Below are 19,314 nucleotides of genomic sequence, written 5' to 3'. Positions count from 1 at the left end.
TTGACAAATCAAGGTTTTCAAATGCATTATTATAAATAAAGTTATGTGAACCTTTTTAATAAGTCTACAGATCTACACATTCCAAAAGGCACTGATAAAAACATTAAATTTAGATTGCAAGAATCAATAATCACCAAACCTGAACCTTTGGAATGAAATCACAAGACTGCCAACAAATAAATAGGTTGGTGTAGATTAGCAATATTTTTTTTACCAAACATACATAATACATATTCACAGCATTGTATTGGAATTTGAAAATATTCAATATGCAACTTCCCGTCCGATGCAAACACATAAACTGAACAAATATAAAGCAGGAGATTTACTCTGATATTCGTAGGTGTACACAGTGAGAACAGGTTTGAAGAAACAAACAAATTATATTGTCATGAAAAACTAAAATATTTTATGGACTTGTTTAGAACATTGCATTTTTCTATTATGACCAAGATGTTTTGGATTCTAATCCAGGATTTTTTTCATCACTGCATCATGTCATAGCAGAAAAGTGACATTGTTTTCAATTAAATCGAAATGTATATTCCATATACACCAATGACACTCTTTACTTAGATGAAGGACACTATACAGATAATTTTTACAAGTTTGACTTCAACATTCTGCAATTTATAAACTATTTCAGAAAATACAAACCCAGGGGACTTTAATGTACATGGACAAAAACAGGCATATTAACAAATAACAATTTAATTTAAAAGACCAGAATGTTTGTTGAAAAGTATATGGAATACTACCCAAATAATTGAAAGAAAAGTCTATGTTGATATCCTGTCGGTTTCACTAAAAGCAGAAATTTATAGAAACGATTCAATTAACCTCAATATAAAAGACAAAAAGCTGTGAATTTTTAAAGTTATGAACTTATAATCCATCAAAAATAAATCGGCAACCACCGGTATATGATTTTCCTTGCAAGCACCTCTCCATTTGTTTTGTACTGGGAATTATCAGAAATATCCCCCTTTTGTTGATGTTGAAGGAGTAGATCTATTCCAAAGAGGGATTGTATAGAAACACATGTCCAATAACATATTCAGACTACAGGCAATATGATAAAGTAAAGTTTTGATCTTGATCTTAACTTTGTGACCTGGAATTTGTGTCATGTGATTTGTGATACTTGATAATCCTTGGGTACAAGTTTCGTAACACTTATGAAATTATGCTAAAAATTCAAAATCTTGATGTTGATGCAACAACAAAGTCTAAGTTTGTTGACCTGAAATGACCTTTGACCTTGACTTTGTGACCTGAAGTTGGGATACTTGATTACCCTTTAAGCCCCCCCCCCCCCCCCCCCCCCCCACCTGAAAAGAGCGAGACCCGTAGAATTTGGCAACAGAGTTGCCAATTTGTGTTTCATTGATTATCACTGTTACTGGACTTTTCTCAAACTTTCAATGATCTGTTTCTCCCATTCTTCTGCCAATATACAAATCAAGTTAATTTCAGAGACAATGACTTTAATAGGGAAGCTGTTTGACAGGAAAGCGAAGTACAAATGACATTACATAGAGTGTTGATGAATGAGACAAATCTGCTCCTAACTTTCTCTCATTGAGAGGTCTGTTTATCTAGACTATGATTTAATCAAGCACTTCTCAACCGGTGGGCCACATCCCTCTGAAGTTCTGTCAAAATTGAATAAAATTAAAAAAAACATGTCTGATCTTACGTGATGATGACACAGCTAGAATTCAGCAAAGCTTTATGTCTTTACGAAATGGGGGTAAATAGAGTACTAGTGGAATTACAACGGACAGTGATACAACACAAATAATCCCCACATTATTGGTTCTCAATTTTTCTTGTGTGACATTTTAATGTCATTTTTTTCCTCATTAAGTTTTTGCTAGGGGGGGCCTCAAAAAAATTGTATAACAGCCAGAGTGGGCATCGAGATAAAAAAGGCTGAGAAGCCCTGATCTAATCAACATCACACTACTTCAATCTGTGAAGGCTTTATTCAATGTTGAATCCAAACATTATTGTACAGATGGGAAGTGTACTTGGTCTTTCTCCCATAGATCCCTGACGTTCCTCTCAACATCCTCTCTGTTGTACCTATCAACGAAAGACTGGATGATGCCTGCTGCAGATGCCTCATACTCGTGGAGGGCAACCTCACCATCTAAGAGAGTAGAGAAATACATGATGTTGCAGTTAAAAAACTTCCTCTCATTTTTCTAAAAACTTTTAGTACCAGTTTGGCGCCACTGTCGTCTTATCATTTCATTATTATGGCGAGACAGGTCAAGAAAAGTGATCCTGATGCAAAGTAATTGATAGACTTTGAACCCACTGATTACTGAATTCTCATATTCCCCATAGGATTAATACAAGAAACCCGCTTGTTACAGGAGGCAAGGGGTTAAAATACCCTGATCAATGCAAAAAGATTGCTGTTGCCTACCATTCTTATTCTTAAGTAGTGACCAAAGTTGATATAATTTAGGCAGCCAAGGTATAATTGCAATTAATTGAATTTCATATTTCTAATTATAAAAAGTAAACAACAACAAAACGGTGCGTCTTTGATTCAGTAAATAACTGTCCAAAAGGACAATGAGGATCACACACAAGGCATCATATCATAGAGCCAACTTTTCATCTGGTTTATAACTTGAAGTGAAATGATGTCTACTAATACCAGAAATCTACATACATATTTGTACTTATTACACCAAAAAGTAAACACCACCTGTAATTATGAATTCGGAACAAATATGTATACCCCATAGAAATTCTCATGGCATCAAAATTGATGTTCAAACACATTTACAGCCACATGACCCCAATAATACAGTTTTACATCAATTTTGAATCATCATCATCATTCTCACCAGATCCAATGGACGTATTGCATTGCACAAACATGCGCCTGGGTTGCTTGCGATCAAGGACCGTCTGACGTAGGGACAGGAACTTCTCTGCTGAGTCATCATTGACTGCCGAGTAGCCATCAAACATGGCTCTGCCCGAGGTATAATCTCCAGTGGATTTGTACACCTAAAACACAAAAATACAGTAAATTTCAAATTTTGATTTATCTGTTTTCCTCTTTAAAAAAAAATCTATTTGTATGGAATTGAAGATGACCTCTTTTCTGATTCACTTTGCAAAAGGAAATTTTCAGCCCATATTCTGATTATCAAATGGTGGTTCCTTTCCATGTAAATAAAGTATTATTTTGGCAAGTTTATATTTCATGCCTGCAAAATGGATACCGTACAAGCCCTTTCACTGGAAGAAAAGTCATTAAATCAATCTGTACCATATTCAATAAGAAAAAAGGAATCTAAATAGTTCTGTAAATGCTTGTATAAAGGATTTGGAAAATCTGTAAGATGTCCCTCTACAGATCAATCATGGACAGTTCTTTAAAAGTAAACCTTAGATATGACATACAATAGATGACAAACGGCATATACCTGCAGTTTCCTGAGGAAGTTGCCAATGGCCTCCTTGCCTACTGTCTCGATCTTGGTCCGGTCAATTTGAATGATGACATCAGGCTTCCCATCATCTCCTGTTGTCCTGGTGATGGTTACTAGGCCTTGCCCCGCCTCTACCAGCACTCTCAAGATGACAAAGCGTGCCTGCATATGAGCCTAAAGAAACAACAATCACATAGCTAATATCTTTATTGGCAGATTATCAATATACCAACAATATATAAAGCTCACTATTTAATGTAACTAACATCAAATATGTGCTTTTTAATAAAAACTGAACCGCACATTAAATGTATGTGCTAGATATGTACTATACAGCGAGTCTAAGGTGATTACTGTTTATGTCCCGAACTGAAAAGAGTTTCCTGGAACAGTACATAGAATTAAATCAAAGTTACTTAATTTCTGTTTTGTTCTGGTTAATCCTGTTATATTTGGGACACAGTTACTATTCATATCTGAACTGCTCTATTGTGAAATTGCCTTAAATAAAAGACCATCTCTCAATAGTACAGACTGCCCCCTCCCCTATATCCTTTATGAGCAATGTGAAATCTGTCCTAGGGTACCTACATATATACAAACTCTGCTATTTAAGATTCCCTTCACGTTTATGAATCAACATTTCAATAGTATGTGTGTTTGTGTCTTTTACAAATGCAGAGGAATCTGTATGACCTACCTGTCGCCATGTTTTGGATTCTGGTGTGAAGAACTCGAGACCAAGGATACCAGCTCTCACCATGTTAAGCCAGTTGACATACAGGATGTCATCTGCTGCAGAGCCTTCATGTCCAAAGATCCTGTACACAAGTTTGAATATCACTCAATATTATAATCAGATACAAGTCTGCACTGGGATAACATAAAGGATGCCATTGGGTGGTGTTCCGGTAGCGCGTACTAATTTAGTCCACACTTTTATGGAGTGCCTGTTGCCAACTCATTTACCCTGTACAGATTATTTTAATCCTTCAATGAAAAGTGTCCCAAATATTAATCTTGCAATGAAATGGGAAGAAAAAGATAATATGAGTATGAACTGAATTTAAACAAAGTCTTTGGTAGATTATCTTCGTCATGAATATTGAAGGAGGAAGATGAAACTTAGCATTCCATAGAAGTGTGAACTAAAATTCTTGTTTAGTCTGGACTTAGTCCTGGCTTAACTTACGAGAATACCACCCCATTGTCTACAGTACCCTCATATCCATGCATATCCCTGGCTATGTTTTTTTTTAATTGTTTTCCCCACTTACATACATATATAACATTCTTGAATAAGATTATCTGCCTCCTTTGATGCATTAGAACGAGGCTAATATTCTAATATCATGGACTGTTATAATCTCTAAAATCTCATTTGAAATGATAAGATCAGTTGACAGTTGTGAAAGTTAAGAGCAAGATAAAAAGTACCATCTCAATGCCACCCTTATGCCTTGTCACAAATGGCCCAATGCTTCAGTGGCCTTTCATTCACAGAATTCAAAATGCTACTTTTCATTATATTTCAATAGGCTTTCTCACTTTAGGCAAACTATGTCTGCCAAGAATCCATTCAAAGTAATCCAGAGGCATGAATTTTACTTTGAGCAAGTTTGTGATACTTGGGATCACAGGAAATTCAAAAATCTGTATTTGCTATAGCAACATTTCTCAGTCAACATCAATATTTACTTAATATAGGTTGATTAAGTTGTGCTTACTTGAGAGCCTCTCTTGAGAGAGACAGGTAGATTCCTACACACTCTGCTCTACATTCTTCATAAGGTGAGGCAATCACAGGAAACTTGGAATCCCAAACCTCTCCTGGCATGTACCATGATGAGATCTACAACATTCAATAACAAAATACCAAGACAGAGAATTCATCAATATCTTAATGCATGACATTCAGATGCCTTTTGTATGTGTATTCCATAGGTATCGTAATTTGTATGTTTATTTGCATTTTTAGTTTTGTATAAGATGTAATTGTATAACAGTCTATTTTGTGTGTATAGCGCTTAGAGACTTTGGTGGTAAGCGCTTTATAAGTAACGTTTTTATTACTATTATTATTATTTTTTTTTTATTATTTAAGGGATTCCACAATGACTAGGCTATCGATCTCTTGAACTACGCATTTTGCTGATAACTGCACATACAATGCAAAAAAATGACAACAAATCAAACTTCCTGCTTGTTTGATTTCAATTGTTCATTATTACACAATAGAGTAGCCTGACATTGAAGATTTTGTTTATAACGAGGAGGTCTCTTTGAGAGTTCAGCTCACTTGACCATATTTTTGAAGGGTTAGCAAACTGCTCTACTCGATACTCTTCAGAATGCAATGATATCACTTATTTAATATTAGCCCTATCGAAAAAATGATGACAAAAAAAGAAAGTTCTGAGAGTTGTTTACCTTCTCCCCTGTCTCAGTGTGCTTCACAGTTTCTGTATCAAAGTTGAACTGTCCTTTGTTGTCTTTCATAAAGAGTTTTCCACTGCCATGACCCAGCAGCTCATGAAGACCAACCTGGACCTCAAAGGACGGACCTTTTAGCTTCTTGTACAATTCCTACAAATAACACAAGAGGAGTAGAGAAAGAGAAAACTTTCAGATACACTGAACATGTCTTTCTTCATATGCTGTACATAATATATCACATACACACTTAATATTACTTAAAGGGATTGGGTAACTTTGTCTCAGATTCTTAAACAAAATTCTGGATTTAGCTCATGTTGCAATGATAATTTTAAAGCTTTAGGTCAGTTAGGAGCTCCGTGACTTTCACAAGCCGATCGCCTGTCTGATTATCAAGATATTTATGATTGGAATTACAAATTTTGAAAACCGTTCGCCGAATGGTTATCATTACACTGCAGTCTATTGGGGAAAACGAGTATGGTAAAACCGGTCACTCACTCGGATTTTTACTTTTTTGAGGCACTTCTTGATCATTTTGAAGCGGGATTTTTTTAGGGCTTCAATATTACACCATATCACAGACACTGATAACATGTAGGCCGTGTATCTCAGATTTAACATTGTTAAACGATCCCTGTAACAGGAGGTTAGATGTCAAATAAAGTATTCTTTAATAATCATTGATAAAAGGAACAACTAAAGGCCCTATCCAATGAAAATATAACTTGATATAAACGGAAAACTGAATGAATGTAGAATACAAATATAAAGGAATAAAAAGTATTTACCCTTTCATTATTGCACAAAAGCAAATTAAAACCTCATTTTCCGCACCCCTCCAAATTACGGGTCAACAGGAGTAAATTTCCTGAAGTTACAGGGACGATATAACATGTGGACCCGATCGGTCCACCTTATTCGCTGAGGCGATGGGCCATGCTTAATTAATGCAAAGTCATTGTGAATATGCGTACTATAAGATGTCATCAAGTTGCAGACGAAGGCAGACAGTGCAACTATCAATGATCTGTGGACTGCCATCAACAGTGGAATGAAAAGAGGGATACAGTTGCACATCCCCCAAAAGTCTTGCAGCCCACAAGTCTTTTCTTCCATGGATCACCAACAAGATTAGACGGCTCATGAAGAAAAGAGACAGATTGAGCATGAAGTGCAAGGCTACCCGGAAAAGAGTGAATGGACCTGTTCCATACGAATTGGAAGAGAAGATTGGATCTTTGAAACGCCAAATCCAGAGTGAGGCAAGAAGGGCATACTGGAACTATGTGGAATCTATCTTCACACCTGATGATGATGATGATGAAAACAATAAATTGGAAGGAATGAACAGATTCTGGCGATTTGTGTACTGTACTGTACAACAGATCTGACAGCAGTCATATTCCTGTGCTGAAAGCTGAAGGTAAACCCATCTCAGACCCTGCTGCAAATGCTAATATCTTGAATGGTCACTTCAAGAAAGTCTTCGTCAAGGAAACACCCATTCCTCTCAATTTATTGCCATTTTCTTCTCCCTATGAAGACATGCCTGACATCGAAATAACAATAGCAGGGCTAAAGCAGATGCTAAATAACCTGAAAGCTCCAGGCCCTGATGGCATTACACCACGAGTCATGAAAACGCTGGCAAACACCATTGCTCCCATCCTATGCATGTTATTCAGACGATCATATGTGATGGTGAGGTGCCTGACGGTTGGAGACATGCAAACGTAGTGCCCATCTACAAGAAAGGTAACAAGACACATCCAGGAAACTATCGCCCCACATCCCTCACGTTGATAACATGCAAGTTGATGGGAACACATTATCTCAAGCAACATCATGTCTCACGGGAATGACAATGACATCCTTTACTCTCTGTAACATGGATTCAGTCAGAAAAGATCATGGGAGCTCCAGCTGCTTGGCTTCATCAGCGACCTCACAAACAACATGGAAGAGAACAAGCAGACTGATGTCATCATCACAGACTTCAGCAAAGCCTTTGATAAAGTTGGACACCAGAGGCTTCTGCAGAAATTACACCACTATGGGATACGAGGGCAGAACAACAGATGGATAGCCAACTTCTTCAGCAATAGAAAGCAGAGAGTTGTTCTCGATGGGTCTCAGTCCGCAGAGTGGAAGCAGATTCAGGAGTCCCACAGGGCTCATTCCTTGGCCCGTGCCTCTTCCTCTTCAACATTAACGACTTGCCAGACAAGATGTCCTGAACTGTCAGGCTCTTTGCTGATGACGATAACATGTATCTGACCATCCAGACACAAAAAATGCAAATAGCCTTCAAGAAGATCTGAATGCACTAGGTAACTGGGCTTCAGACTGAAAGATGGAACTAAACACCCAAAATGCCAGGTCATCACTGTCACTAGGAAAAGAACTCAATGAATGGTGTTGCTCTGGACTCTGTGACACCCACCAAGTACCTGGGCATCACCATCACAAGGGACCTGAAGTGGAATCAGCACATCGCCGGCACTTGCCAGAAAGCAAACAACACCCTTGTTTTCCTCAAGAGAAATCAAAGATTAACTCTCCTGCACTAAAGACCCTGGCGTGCAAGGCCCTCGTTCATCCATTAACGGAGTATGGAAGTGCAGTATGGGACCCTTCTGCCAAAGATCCATTGACCAGTTGGAAATGGTCCAAAGACACATCGCCAGATTTGTCCTTCATCACTACCATAACACATCAAGCGTTGGAGATATGATCAGACAACTGGGATGGCCTTCTCAGCAGACCCGTAGAGAGCACTCTACACTAGCCCTCTTCTACAAAATCCACAATGAGACTGTGGAATTTGACCCAACAAACCACATCACTCCTGTGACAAGACCATCAAGGACAGTTCACGCTGATGGGTACCAGCTCCCCAGGTCCAGAACTGAACAACACATACAGTCATTCTTCCCGAGGACCTTGCGTGCATGGAACTCTCTTACCAATGGACGTAGTAAAGGCTCCATTGGTAGAAGCATTTCGTCAACAACTGATGAAATGCGCAGTGGCTAAACCCAAAACCAGACTAGCAAAATGTTTTACTTGCACCTTATGTAAATAGGACACTCAGCACTTCATGTCCTTTGTGACACACACACCCCCCTTTCATCTGCAAGAATCTTCAGGAGTGAAGGAGGCATATCATGACAAAGAAGAAGAATAAGAAGTCGATAGCAAGTTTTTAGGTTGACAACTTCCAATTTTCAGAGCTTTAAGTTTTGAGTTTTCAAAGAGCTGATACTCCTCTGAAAGACACTAAAATGGCATATAATTGATATTATTGTTATCTACGGCTTATAAACTTTCCGTTGATATATAATTCATCCATTTCAGTTTTTCAGTTTCGATACAGTCTTTAACCTCTTGATGTGGGGTAGGAAAACAGCTTCTCAAGCAGAGTACATAAACAGACAATATGGGTTTTGTGGCATTGTAACGGGGCGTTTGACTACACAAGTGATGGAAGGAACATGTTTTTTTAAGAGACGAAGACGAAGAGAAATCAATATCTTTTGTTCTTTTTAATCAGAAACTTGTTAAGAGGTATACAGATTTACCAATTTAGACCGAGTGACATTCACAACCTTAAAGGTCACTCACCTTGTCTGTATCTGTCAAGAAGGTGATCGTCTGATCTTTACCGTAAGCAGACAGCACATTGCCTAGAGATACATTCTTAAATCCTTCATCCTGACGAATGTCATCATCTGGAGAAATAGAAAAGTTAAAAAAAAATGTGTGATTTGGAGTTCAAATGCATCAATCTCTATAATAAAGTCTAAGCTCAACATTGCTTAGAAACAAGTATCTGCCAAAAAACAGGATCCATTCTGAGTATTGAAATATAAAACCGTTTTCGCTGAATGTGACTCACTACACATTCAAACCTCTTTTCTTAAATTTCAGATTATATAGATACAATTCATATTGTATTTAGTCCATAACACTTCACTACCTATTTTTTTATCAAACAGTTCAGTATTGTTTTTAAAAGTCCATACCATGCAAAAGCCTCAAATCATATGCGAAATTGAGTCAAAATGAATACTACAGGACACAGTAATTCTATTCTAATGCTCCTAGAGAATACTTCTTAGAGCCTCACAGTTTGGAATGTTGATGCCTGCTGGTATTCCTGACGATGCAAAACTCAAGACATCCAGGGATGTGAAGTCAGGTCTGAGGAACGTGTCTTTCTCGTATTCCTTGGGCCATGGCAAAAGAGGGAGAAGATTCTCGGCATTCTCTACCAGGTCAGTAAACTTAGCACTCATCTCCTTGTTCACCATGGCAACAAAGCCTGTAACAAAAGATGGGGATGTTGTACTGGTCACTTTTCTTTATGGAAAGTGAGCATGACATTGCATATGATTATATAAAATGCAAACGACTTACAATGTAATTACTCTGCAGATAGGCCTTCTCCAAGTAGCGAATTTTTGTGATTGCAAATATTGTACACAGCTCTCTTTCTCTCATACTATAATTGTTTGCTGGAATTACACACATCTTAAATAACAATGAAAAGAAGAGAAAATTAAATCAAACTACCAAAAATTCTTCATAACAATTACCTTCCCATTCTCCTCTTACTCCAAAGGGATCCCGATAACTCTCAATGAAACCAATGTATCTAGATGGAAAAAGGAGAAACAAGAAGAACACTAACATCATACATTCATTCATTCATGTACACGTACACGTATTCCACTGTTGCATCATTTCATTGATTTCTCTGTTATGTCTTCAAACCAGAGAAGCCAACCTCTTGACACAAAAAATAGACCGAATATACTAAACAAGGGAAATGCTCTCGGCTGTCTCGCCTGCATAACGCAATTCAATATGATAAACCAGAACGTCAATGACGTAGCACTCATCCACATCTCGCGACAACAAATATCGTAAATTTTATGTGGTACACTTTTGAACTGGTCAAAAAATAAAAATTTGATGCCCTGGAAGGGACATAATTTCATTTCATTTGCATAAAGCACCATAAATAATCAATGGAGCAAAATCTCAAAATTCTGTGTAGAAGTTTAGTGTTCCAAATTTAGCTCTACCAGATAAGGCAAACCAAATCAAAATCGGTCAAGAAATGAGGGAGAAGAAGCAATTTTTTTTAATTTTTGGAATAAATTTGCATAAATTACCATAATTAATTAATGGAGAACAATTTCAAAATTCGGTGTAGAAGTTTAGTGAACCAAAGTTAGCTCTACCAGATAAAGCAAACCAAATCAAAATCGGTCGAGAAATGAAGGAGAAGAAGCATTTTTTGTGATTTTGAATAAATTTGCATAAATTAGCATAGATAATGAATTTCACGATTCTGTGTAGAAATTTTAAATCCCCCTCCTAGCCCTATCATATGAAATAATCAGAATCAAAATCGGTTGAAAAATAACGAAGGAGAAGCATTTTGAAAATCTTGATGTTGATGCCACAACAAAGTCTAAGTTTGTTGACCTTAAATGACCTTTGACCTTAACTTAGTGACCTGAAATTCTACTCACATGATTGGGGAGACTTGATAACCCTATAGTCCAAGTTTCATTGACTAAGAACTTATACTTTCAAAATTATATCAAAAATTCAAAAACTTAACCTTAGGTTAAGTTTTCGATGTTGATGCCGCCGCCGCCGTCGCCACCGCCGCCGCCGTCGCCGTCACCGTCGCCGTCACCGGAAAAGCGGCGCCTATGTCTCGCTTTTTGCTACGCAGGCAAGACAAAAATCAGATTTGGGGGAGAAAAATCAGATTTTCACGAAACTCTACACTACCCCGGGCCAGTAAAATTTCCGAAAAATGTAAGCTCTTTCATTAAAATTTAAAGAGAAAAATGTAAAGCAAAGTTTTTGTTGGGGTTGCAGGGATTTACTTGTACATGTTTCTATGCGATTCCACAGTTTTTACGTTTTTTATAATAAAAAGGTGATATCGTATTATCGTATTTCACTCTTAATATCATACTAAATACAATTTAATCGTACTGGTTGGCATCTCTGTCAAACGTATTGAAGGTAATCTCTTTATCTTGATGAACAGCTTTCTGCAATGAGCTTGTGTGCCTCTTACAGCAGCATTAGTCTTTCAAAAAAATCTTCAAACACAGCATTTTAAATTGATTTTAGGATCAGCTTTGCATCTTGCTAAATACAAATTTTATCACAACAATGGTATGATTCATGAGAAACCATTGCACTGCAGCAGGGGGACTGAATTAAACAATATTTACAAAACATTTAAAGACACATCACGTAATATGTCTAGGAAGTATTTAAACTGCTTAGTGTTGACTCACGTTTCTACAATGGGTCCCTTATCTTTGATCCAGTATCTGGAGCCTTCTTTGTGTGCTTCTATGGATCCAGTGCTGAAGCTCTTGACATAGTTAGCCATCATCTCACTCTCATTACCATTGGCCGCAAAATCCTGTTCAAATAACATGAACGTGTGTGTTAGTATCAGACTTAAAGATCAGACACAAAGCATAACATGTAGTAACAAACATACAGTGAAGCTAAAGTCTCGTTATATGAATTATAATGACACTGGTCACTGGTGCAAAGTTTGATGTTCATCTACCAAATGATTTTTAAGATATCTCCGTAGGGCAGTGAACTTAATAGTCTGAGGCAGTGGCGGATCCAGGGGGGGGGGCCCGGCCCCCCCCCCCCCCCTTGAGAAAAAAATCATGTAAAATCACGTGATATTTACCTTTTGGGGGGGTTGGGCCCCCCCCCCCCTGGCGCTCAAGGGGGGGGGGGGGTGCAAATCGAAAAAAATTTTGAGGATCAAAAAAAAAAAAATGTGCTCACCCCCCCCCCCCCCCCCCCCCCCCCCCCCCCCCCCCCCCCCACTGAAAGAATTTTTGGCCGGCGCGTTTTTCAAATTTTCGGGAGCAAAAAAAAAAAAAAAAAAAAAAAAAAAAATTGTGCTCTGTACACCCCCCCCCCCCCCCCACTGAGCGACTTTTCGGCCGGCGCGATTTTCAAATTTTCGGGAGCAAAAAATGAAAAGTTGGGCCCCCTCCCCTAAGAAATCCTGGATCCGCGCCTGGTCTGAGGTTCATCTGAAATATTAAGGTGCAAAGTCAACCAGTAAACAAATTATTTCGGCACCAATTGTGGTGTCAAGGTCGACGCGTAAAATGAATTCAGTAGTTCAGAAGGGATTTGTAAGAAGAAGTTTCATAATGATTCATTAATGACCTTACAATATGGGGTAACTTCATAGGCAAACAAAATTTCACACCTTCCATAGGTTTGCACTGATAGTCCCTCCTCTCCTTTACAGGTATACAAATTCATTATACGATCTATCCGTACTCGAGTTGAGGCTGTGTGTATCTATTGCACGAAGCCGTTAGGTTGAGTGACATAGATACACACAGCATCAACGAGGGTAGATAGATCGTATAATGAACGAATGAAAACATGCATCATTTGTTTTATACTACGAAACTCCTAATTCCTTGTTATTTGATATAAAAAGATTTCATTCAAGATTGTTTTGTGACAGTAGTATGGCTGACAAATAAATCTCATGATTAATAGGCTTAATTTAGTGCTCACACATACATAAGCGCACTTACCTCTATACGCGTTTACGCATACTGCTGCGCAAGAATAGGCCCACACGCAGTATAAGCGCTCTAACCTTTCCGCGCACTACTGCGCATCATGTACAAGCGTATGACCAATCATTTGATTAGGATCTGGGAGTGAGTTGTATAATATCAGCTATCACATTCATGAGAAATGGGACATACAGTTCCAAGTTGACTCTGTAGTGAGAAGAGGTCATCCCTCATTTTGAATACATCTTAAACTAATGATACTCATTCCCATTACCTTTGCTCTGTTGAGGTTGTCTGCGACACCAGCCATGAGGGGGCTATAATCCCCCCTCGTCACATTGAAGGTTGTTCCTTCAAACTCATATGATCCAAACTTGATATCACAGTCTCCATCTGATTAAACACACAACATATTGAAATTGATTAAAATCTGCAATTAAACAACCAACAGCATACAGAAAACAGTAAGATTGGCAGGGAGTAAAATGAAATGAAGCAAAAATGAAGGTACCGGCAAAAGACACAAATCTTCAAGAATTGTGTTTTAACTCTATTTTCACCTCTTCTTGTACTGTACCAACATTGACTGATCTCAAGACAAGCTTAAACACAATTAGACATATACAGTAGCCTTTAATTTCATTTTTTCCTACAAAAAATAAAGGAATGCAATACTCACCTTCAGATGTGGCTTTTGCCGAGGCTAACCTGACCTCATAAGTGACCTTTTGTTTGTCATCAACAGTTTTCATCAGACGTGTGTTGTAGGCGCTGATGTCCTATTTAAGACAGTACATAAGAATTGGTCATAACTTGAATATAATAAAAACAAGATATACTCAAATTAACTATAACCTTAAAAAATGACCTTTTCTTATACTTACTTATAAAAATGCTAAATTCATGCTAACCATTACAAAATATTTTCTTCCTGTCATTACAATATAACTTAACATTCACCATACACTAAAGCAAATCTGGAATTGACACAAATATTTTTTTCAAATAATTTCACAATTTTTTTTTACAGCAAATGGATTTCACAGAAAGAAAATTTATTCCATGAAAACAAATATAATGTAGAATATATACAAGGGAAACGCTCTTGGCTGTCTCGCCTGCATTACACAATTCGATATGATGACAAATTGAGGTTGGGACATTATTTACAGGCAGGGTGGCCCATTAGCAGGCCTCAAAAAATGAAATCCTTTGAATATAATCAGCATTTTGAAGTGAATATTGACTAAGAATCATCAGAAGAATTATTTACTATTATTTGTACCAAGATTGATAACTTTCATGAAATATGAACAAATAACAGTGCGTTTATCTTCATCACCTTAACGCAGCACTTACACTGGAAGAAGAACAATAACAAAAATTGATTTAATTCTTGTATTAAGTTGTGAAAACATCCAAGTCTACTGACCTAAAATGACCTTGACCTTGACTTTATAACCGGAATTTGTGTCATGATTTGTGATACTTGATTACCCTTGGGTACAAGCTTCATGGAATTTGAACCAACACATTTGAAATTACGCTAAAAATTCAAAATCAAAATCTTGATGCCACAACAAAGTCTAAGTTTGCAAACCTGAAATGACATTTGACCTTGACTTTATCACCTAAAGACTAACCACATGATTGGTATACTTGATAACCCTTATAAATGTTCAAGTTTCATGGAAAAGGAATGTATACTTTCAAAATAATAATACAAATTCAAAATCTTAACCCAATGCCAAAACATAGTCTAAGTTTGTTGACCATCAATGACCTTTGACTTTGACTTAGTGACCTGAAATTCTACTCACATGATTGGGGATACTTGATAACCCTTTAGTTATAAGTTTCATTGAATAATAACTTATACTTATTATATTAAATATTCCAAAAAAAATTGACGGTGCCTATGTCTCGCTTTTTGCTACGCAGGCGAGCCTAAATACTTATGAAAATAAAGGCTCTAAATCTCAAACTAAATTTTAAATTCATAATTTAAGCAATGAAATCATACCTTTCCAAACATGAATTTCTTTGCAAGTTCTGCATCGGCTTGAGTGCAGTTGTCCGAGAAGTAAGTAGTAATCCCCTAAAACACACACACATAAAAAATACACAAATGAAATTGATGAATTTATAGTGATTAACATGAGAGGAGAGGAGGTTCTATATTTACAACAGAAGTACTTAACAATGTGTCATGTCTGTAACAAGAGAGCACAGTAAGTTTCACTTGAATAGGATCTTAATAGACGGCTTTAAATATGACTCACTCAAACAGTGAAAGAGAAATCCTTGATATCCTACTCATCATATACAAAAAACAGGTCTTGTTCAATCAACAAAATGATTGTTGTTGTCGAGTTTCCTGCAAGAAATATTTTACCAACCCTAACAAATCAACGATACCTCTTCTGCATGATTTCAATCCTTCTTTATTCAGAAAAGTTTAGTTTGTTATTTGTTTACTGCTTGCTTTTGATGGTTTTGAAGTTCCTGCCACAGCCTTAACATCCATGGCATTGACAATATATTAATTTACACTTGCCACTATCCACCCAGAAGTAAATGTGTACCCTCCTGCCCAGTTGGAAGGAAATCTTGTAATGATTTAATTGTACTTCAACATAACAGCTCTGCTAATAATACAGTCAGAAAACTATTCAGTTTTTTGTATGCTAAGAAAAAAAATAGCTTCAAAATGTAAATCCAACTATTTTTACAATTATCATTATATTTATGAATATTTCTCACAGGAGCGAACATCTGAATTACATTGTCTGAGCCTTACCTCCTCCCCAAGTCCAAGTTGTTGTTCTCTTTTCTCTACGGAGTATAATGCATGCTTACATTGATGCCACTGTGTCTGTATACTCTTTGGATCCTCAGTATAAGCCTTGCTGGCATGGATAACTGCTTCAAACTTATCCTAGAAAAAAAAGCAGTTTATAGTCATTAGACAGAAAGATTAAAATATAGTATGGTTGGGTCTACTAGCTAAATTTTTCTTGATTTTTAGAAATAGGTCCAGTGTTAAAGGTAATGCTAAGTTTTGGGAGATTTTGAAAATTGGATGGATAGTTGAATTTTTTAAAATGTGGATATATTTGGATGCCCCTGCTTTCAAGTGAAAATTAAACTTACCGGTGCTCCAGGTAAATTTCAAATATTTCAAATAGCGCCTACACTGTAAGCCTATTCCATGGTAGCTGCGATCATGAAAATCTCAGAATATGCAGTTCTGATATATAATTTCCAAACGAAAATAACAAATCGGTTGATTGTAGTCAAGAAACATTGTTCTAAAGCTTAAGTTATATCAGTCTTGAGAGGGGGCTACAATTGTTCATTAGAGAATAGTTTGTTCCATATCAAAAGAAAAATAATATAAGAAAATAAACTAGTCTACCAGTAAATTCTTTGAAATTTGATTACTGGGTATAGTAAGCAAGTTTTTCTATTTTGTTGCATAGACTATAATTGTTTTGAGTAAGACAACACTCCAGACATACCTGAGGAAGATTAGGCACAAACTTTGTGTCTCCAAATGACTTGTAGTTACCAAGATTAGAGTAGAAGGCTGCAGCATAGGTCAGGACGGCCTGCAAAGGATAACAAATGTCATAGTTACAATGGATGGAATGTAAAGATTAATTTAGGCCCCTGAATTATCACACACCATGCTATAGTACAGAGTAGATCTAATTCTGAATATTATTAAGACCACTTTAATTCTCCATAAAATATAAATGCTAGAATCCTGTACCTGGACTTCATCCTCTGCGGTCCCTTTCTCAATGGCAGCTGACTTAAACTCCTCTACTGATTGCCCTTTGAACAGTTTTTGCAAGAGCAGAAAAATCAGTGGAGATTCTGGGCTGGTTTGGAACAGACAAATCAAGCCTCCACTCCACGCTGCCTTTCCAATGTAGTGGGCATATTTTTTCTCCTTGCTCGAGAGACAGTCGAATGCCGCCTTGCATTCCAGATTCACAATAGGCACTTCATTTGGAATGATGAACTGTGAAGCTGCCATTTTTCTTTCACACTGGAGAACGGCAGATGGAAAGGTACCGGTATAGCGGTACTGGATGCTATTGCTAGAGCCACGGACGACAGGCCAATACGAGGTTTCAATCAGACCGGAACTGCTGGCGTCTAATATGCTACCAAAAGGGTACCTGGTAGTGGTAGAGCTGCAGACGCACGCGCTGTGTCTTAATCTCCAGAAACGTCGACAACGAGAGGATGATTGAACGGGATGACCAGATTTTATGTGAGAACAACCAACGTTACGTAGTGTACTAGTACTACACACACGTAAAAATCGAGATGATAACAAATACATCGAACATAGGTCTATATCCTGGTCAAATTTTGATCAGTTGTGAGAAATGTGATTATAATTTTTCTGCGCATGCGCGTGATTATCAGGCGAAGGGGGAACCCCGACGGGAAGGAGGGGGTAGGGGCGCACCCCTTCATCAACAAACTACCGTGCCCCCATGACGCCTCTTACTAAAATAAGTATAAACATTATGACTTAAGTTAATACATTAACATAACACATCTTTTCCCCCTTTAAATAGTATTACATTTAAAAACAGTTTACACCAATTTTCTTTAAAATGTGTAATCTACTTGAACAGTGTTTAACGATAATGATAGAGGTCGTTTGCAGCCTTTTCCCAGAAAGGGTAAAATATTAAACATTAATGACATTCAAAGTTATTAAAGAAGTAAATTTTATAATTATGGTGATGATTGCAGTAAACCTACACAGGTGCGTACGCAGGGGGGGGGGGTTGGGGTTGAACCCCCCCCCCCCCCCTTTGGTATTTTGTATGTGTGTATTTTGGATAAAAACTAATGGCTGACCTAAAAAAGTGTCCTCTTATATACAAAATACATGCTCTTCCTGGCTATTTGGGAATGTGACAGTTTGCAACAGAAATGAAGAAACGCGAATTTTTTTGAAAATCATGTGATATCACGAACATTTATTAATCACTTGTATGAAATTGAGAATAATTCATGGATTGATTTTATTGGAGGGTTGAACCAACCAGTACGCCAGTGACATAGACCTACATCAGCTTTTCAATAAAACAAAAATAAGGATGGTCTGATGTTGCAGATTGCTACTTTTGCGCTTCGCGCTTAACATTTAGCTCGTTGCTTTTTGGCGCACTGCATTTCTATGCTGCTGTCAATTTAACAAAGTGAATTAATTCATCAATTCCTGATGAAGCCGTATGATCGAGAATTAAATTTATTCTTGTCTCATATACAGTTGTCTCATTTACTTCGTATATGTATGTATTATGAAAATGAGATAGCAAAATGTGTATATTGATGGTCATCTTGCGAGTAATAACCATTAACTACTCTCATCAGGCTCTCATCATTAATTTTTCTCTTATTTTTTTTATTTTTTAGGGTGAATTATTGGGGGGGGGATGATTGTACAGGCCATCCCCCCCCCCCCCGGGATCGACACCCATGGCTACAAAGATAAGAGCAGTTCATTTATTATTCAACAATTTGGAGCTACTCTTTTGACACAAGATGTATCAAAGAAGCCTACTTTTCACTTCTTTGTGTGTGTGTTTTGCTACAGGGGGAATAGAAGGAGAAAGGTATAGGCAAAGAGAAATAGATGAACAACTTATAGATAATGGAGAAAACAAAGACAAGGTATAAATAAAACGCATTTTTATCAATCTTGTTATAATTTGTAAAGAAATTTTTTTTGGGGGGTAGTCTACATTTTTCGCTTTATGGCATGCTTTGTA

The 19,314-nt window shown here is 37.2% G+C and overlaps 1 protein-coding gene across 1 annotated transcript; it reads right to left on the bottom strand.

Annotated features, from left to right (window-relative positions):
* Nucleotides 1-1,685: 1,685 nt before the first annotated feature.
* LOC582874 (dipeptidyl peptidase 3) lies at nucleotides 1,686-17,924 on the bottom strand. Its single transcript, XM_011672450.2, has 16 exons — nucleotides 17,286-17,924; nucleotides 17,032-17,121; nucleotides 16,311-16,448; nucleotides 15,534-15,608; nucleotides 14,190-14,289; nucleotides 13,785-13,903; nucleotides 12,233-12,363; nucleotides 10,499-10,557; nucleotides 10,030-10,224; nucleotides 9,525-9,631; nucleotides 5,892-6,047; nucleotides 5,189-5,313; nucleotides 4,162-4,282; nucleotides 3,456-3,635; nucleotides 2,868-3,033; nucleotides 1,686-2,155 (listed from the first exon to the last, which is right to left on the bottom strand). Exons 1-16 carry the CDS (start codon nucleotides 17,865-17,867, stop codon nucleotides 2,010-2,012), a joined length of 2,490 nt encoding a protein of 829 aa, XP_011670752.1. The 5' UTR covers nucleotides 17,868-17,924; the 3' UTR covers nucleotides 1,686-2,009.
* Nucleotides 17,925-19,314: the final 1,390 nt, after the last annotated feature.

This window comes from Strongylocentrotus purpuratus, unplaced genomic scaffold (assembly GCF_000002235.5).
Source record: "Strongylocentrotus purpuratus isolate Spur 01 unplaced genomic scaffold, Spur_5.0 spur5_scaffold_5, whole genome shotgun sequence".
Classification (NCBI taxonomy): Eukaryota; Metazoa; Echinodermata; class Echinoidea; order Camarodonta; family Strongylocentrotidae; genus Strongylocentrotus; species Strongylocentrotus purpuratus.
Note: the sequence above shows the minus strand (reverse complement) of the source record. Positions and strands in the feature narration are given on the sequence as shown.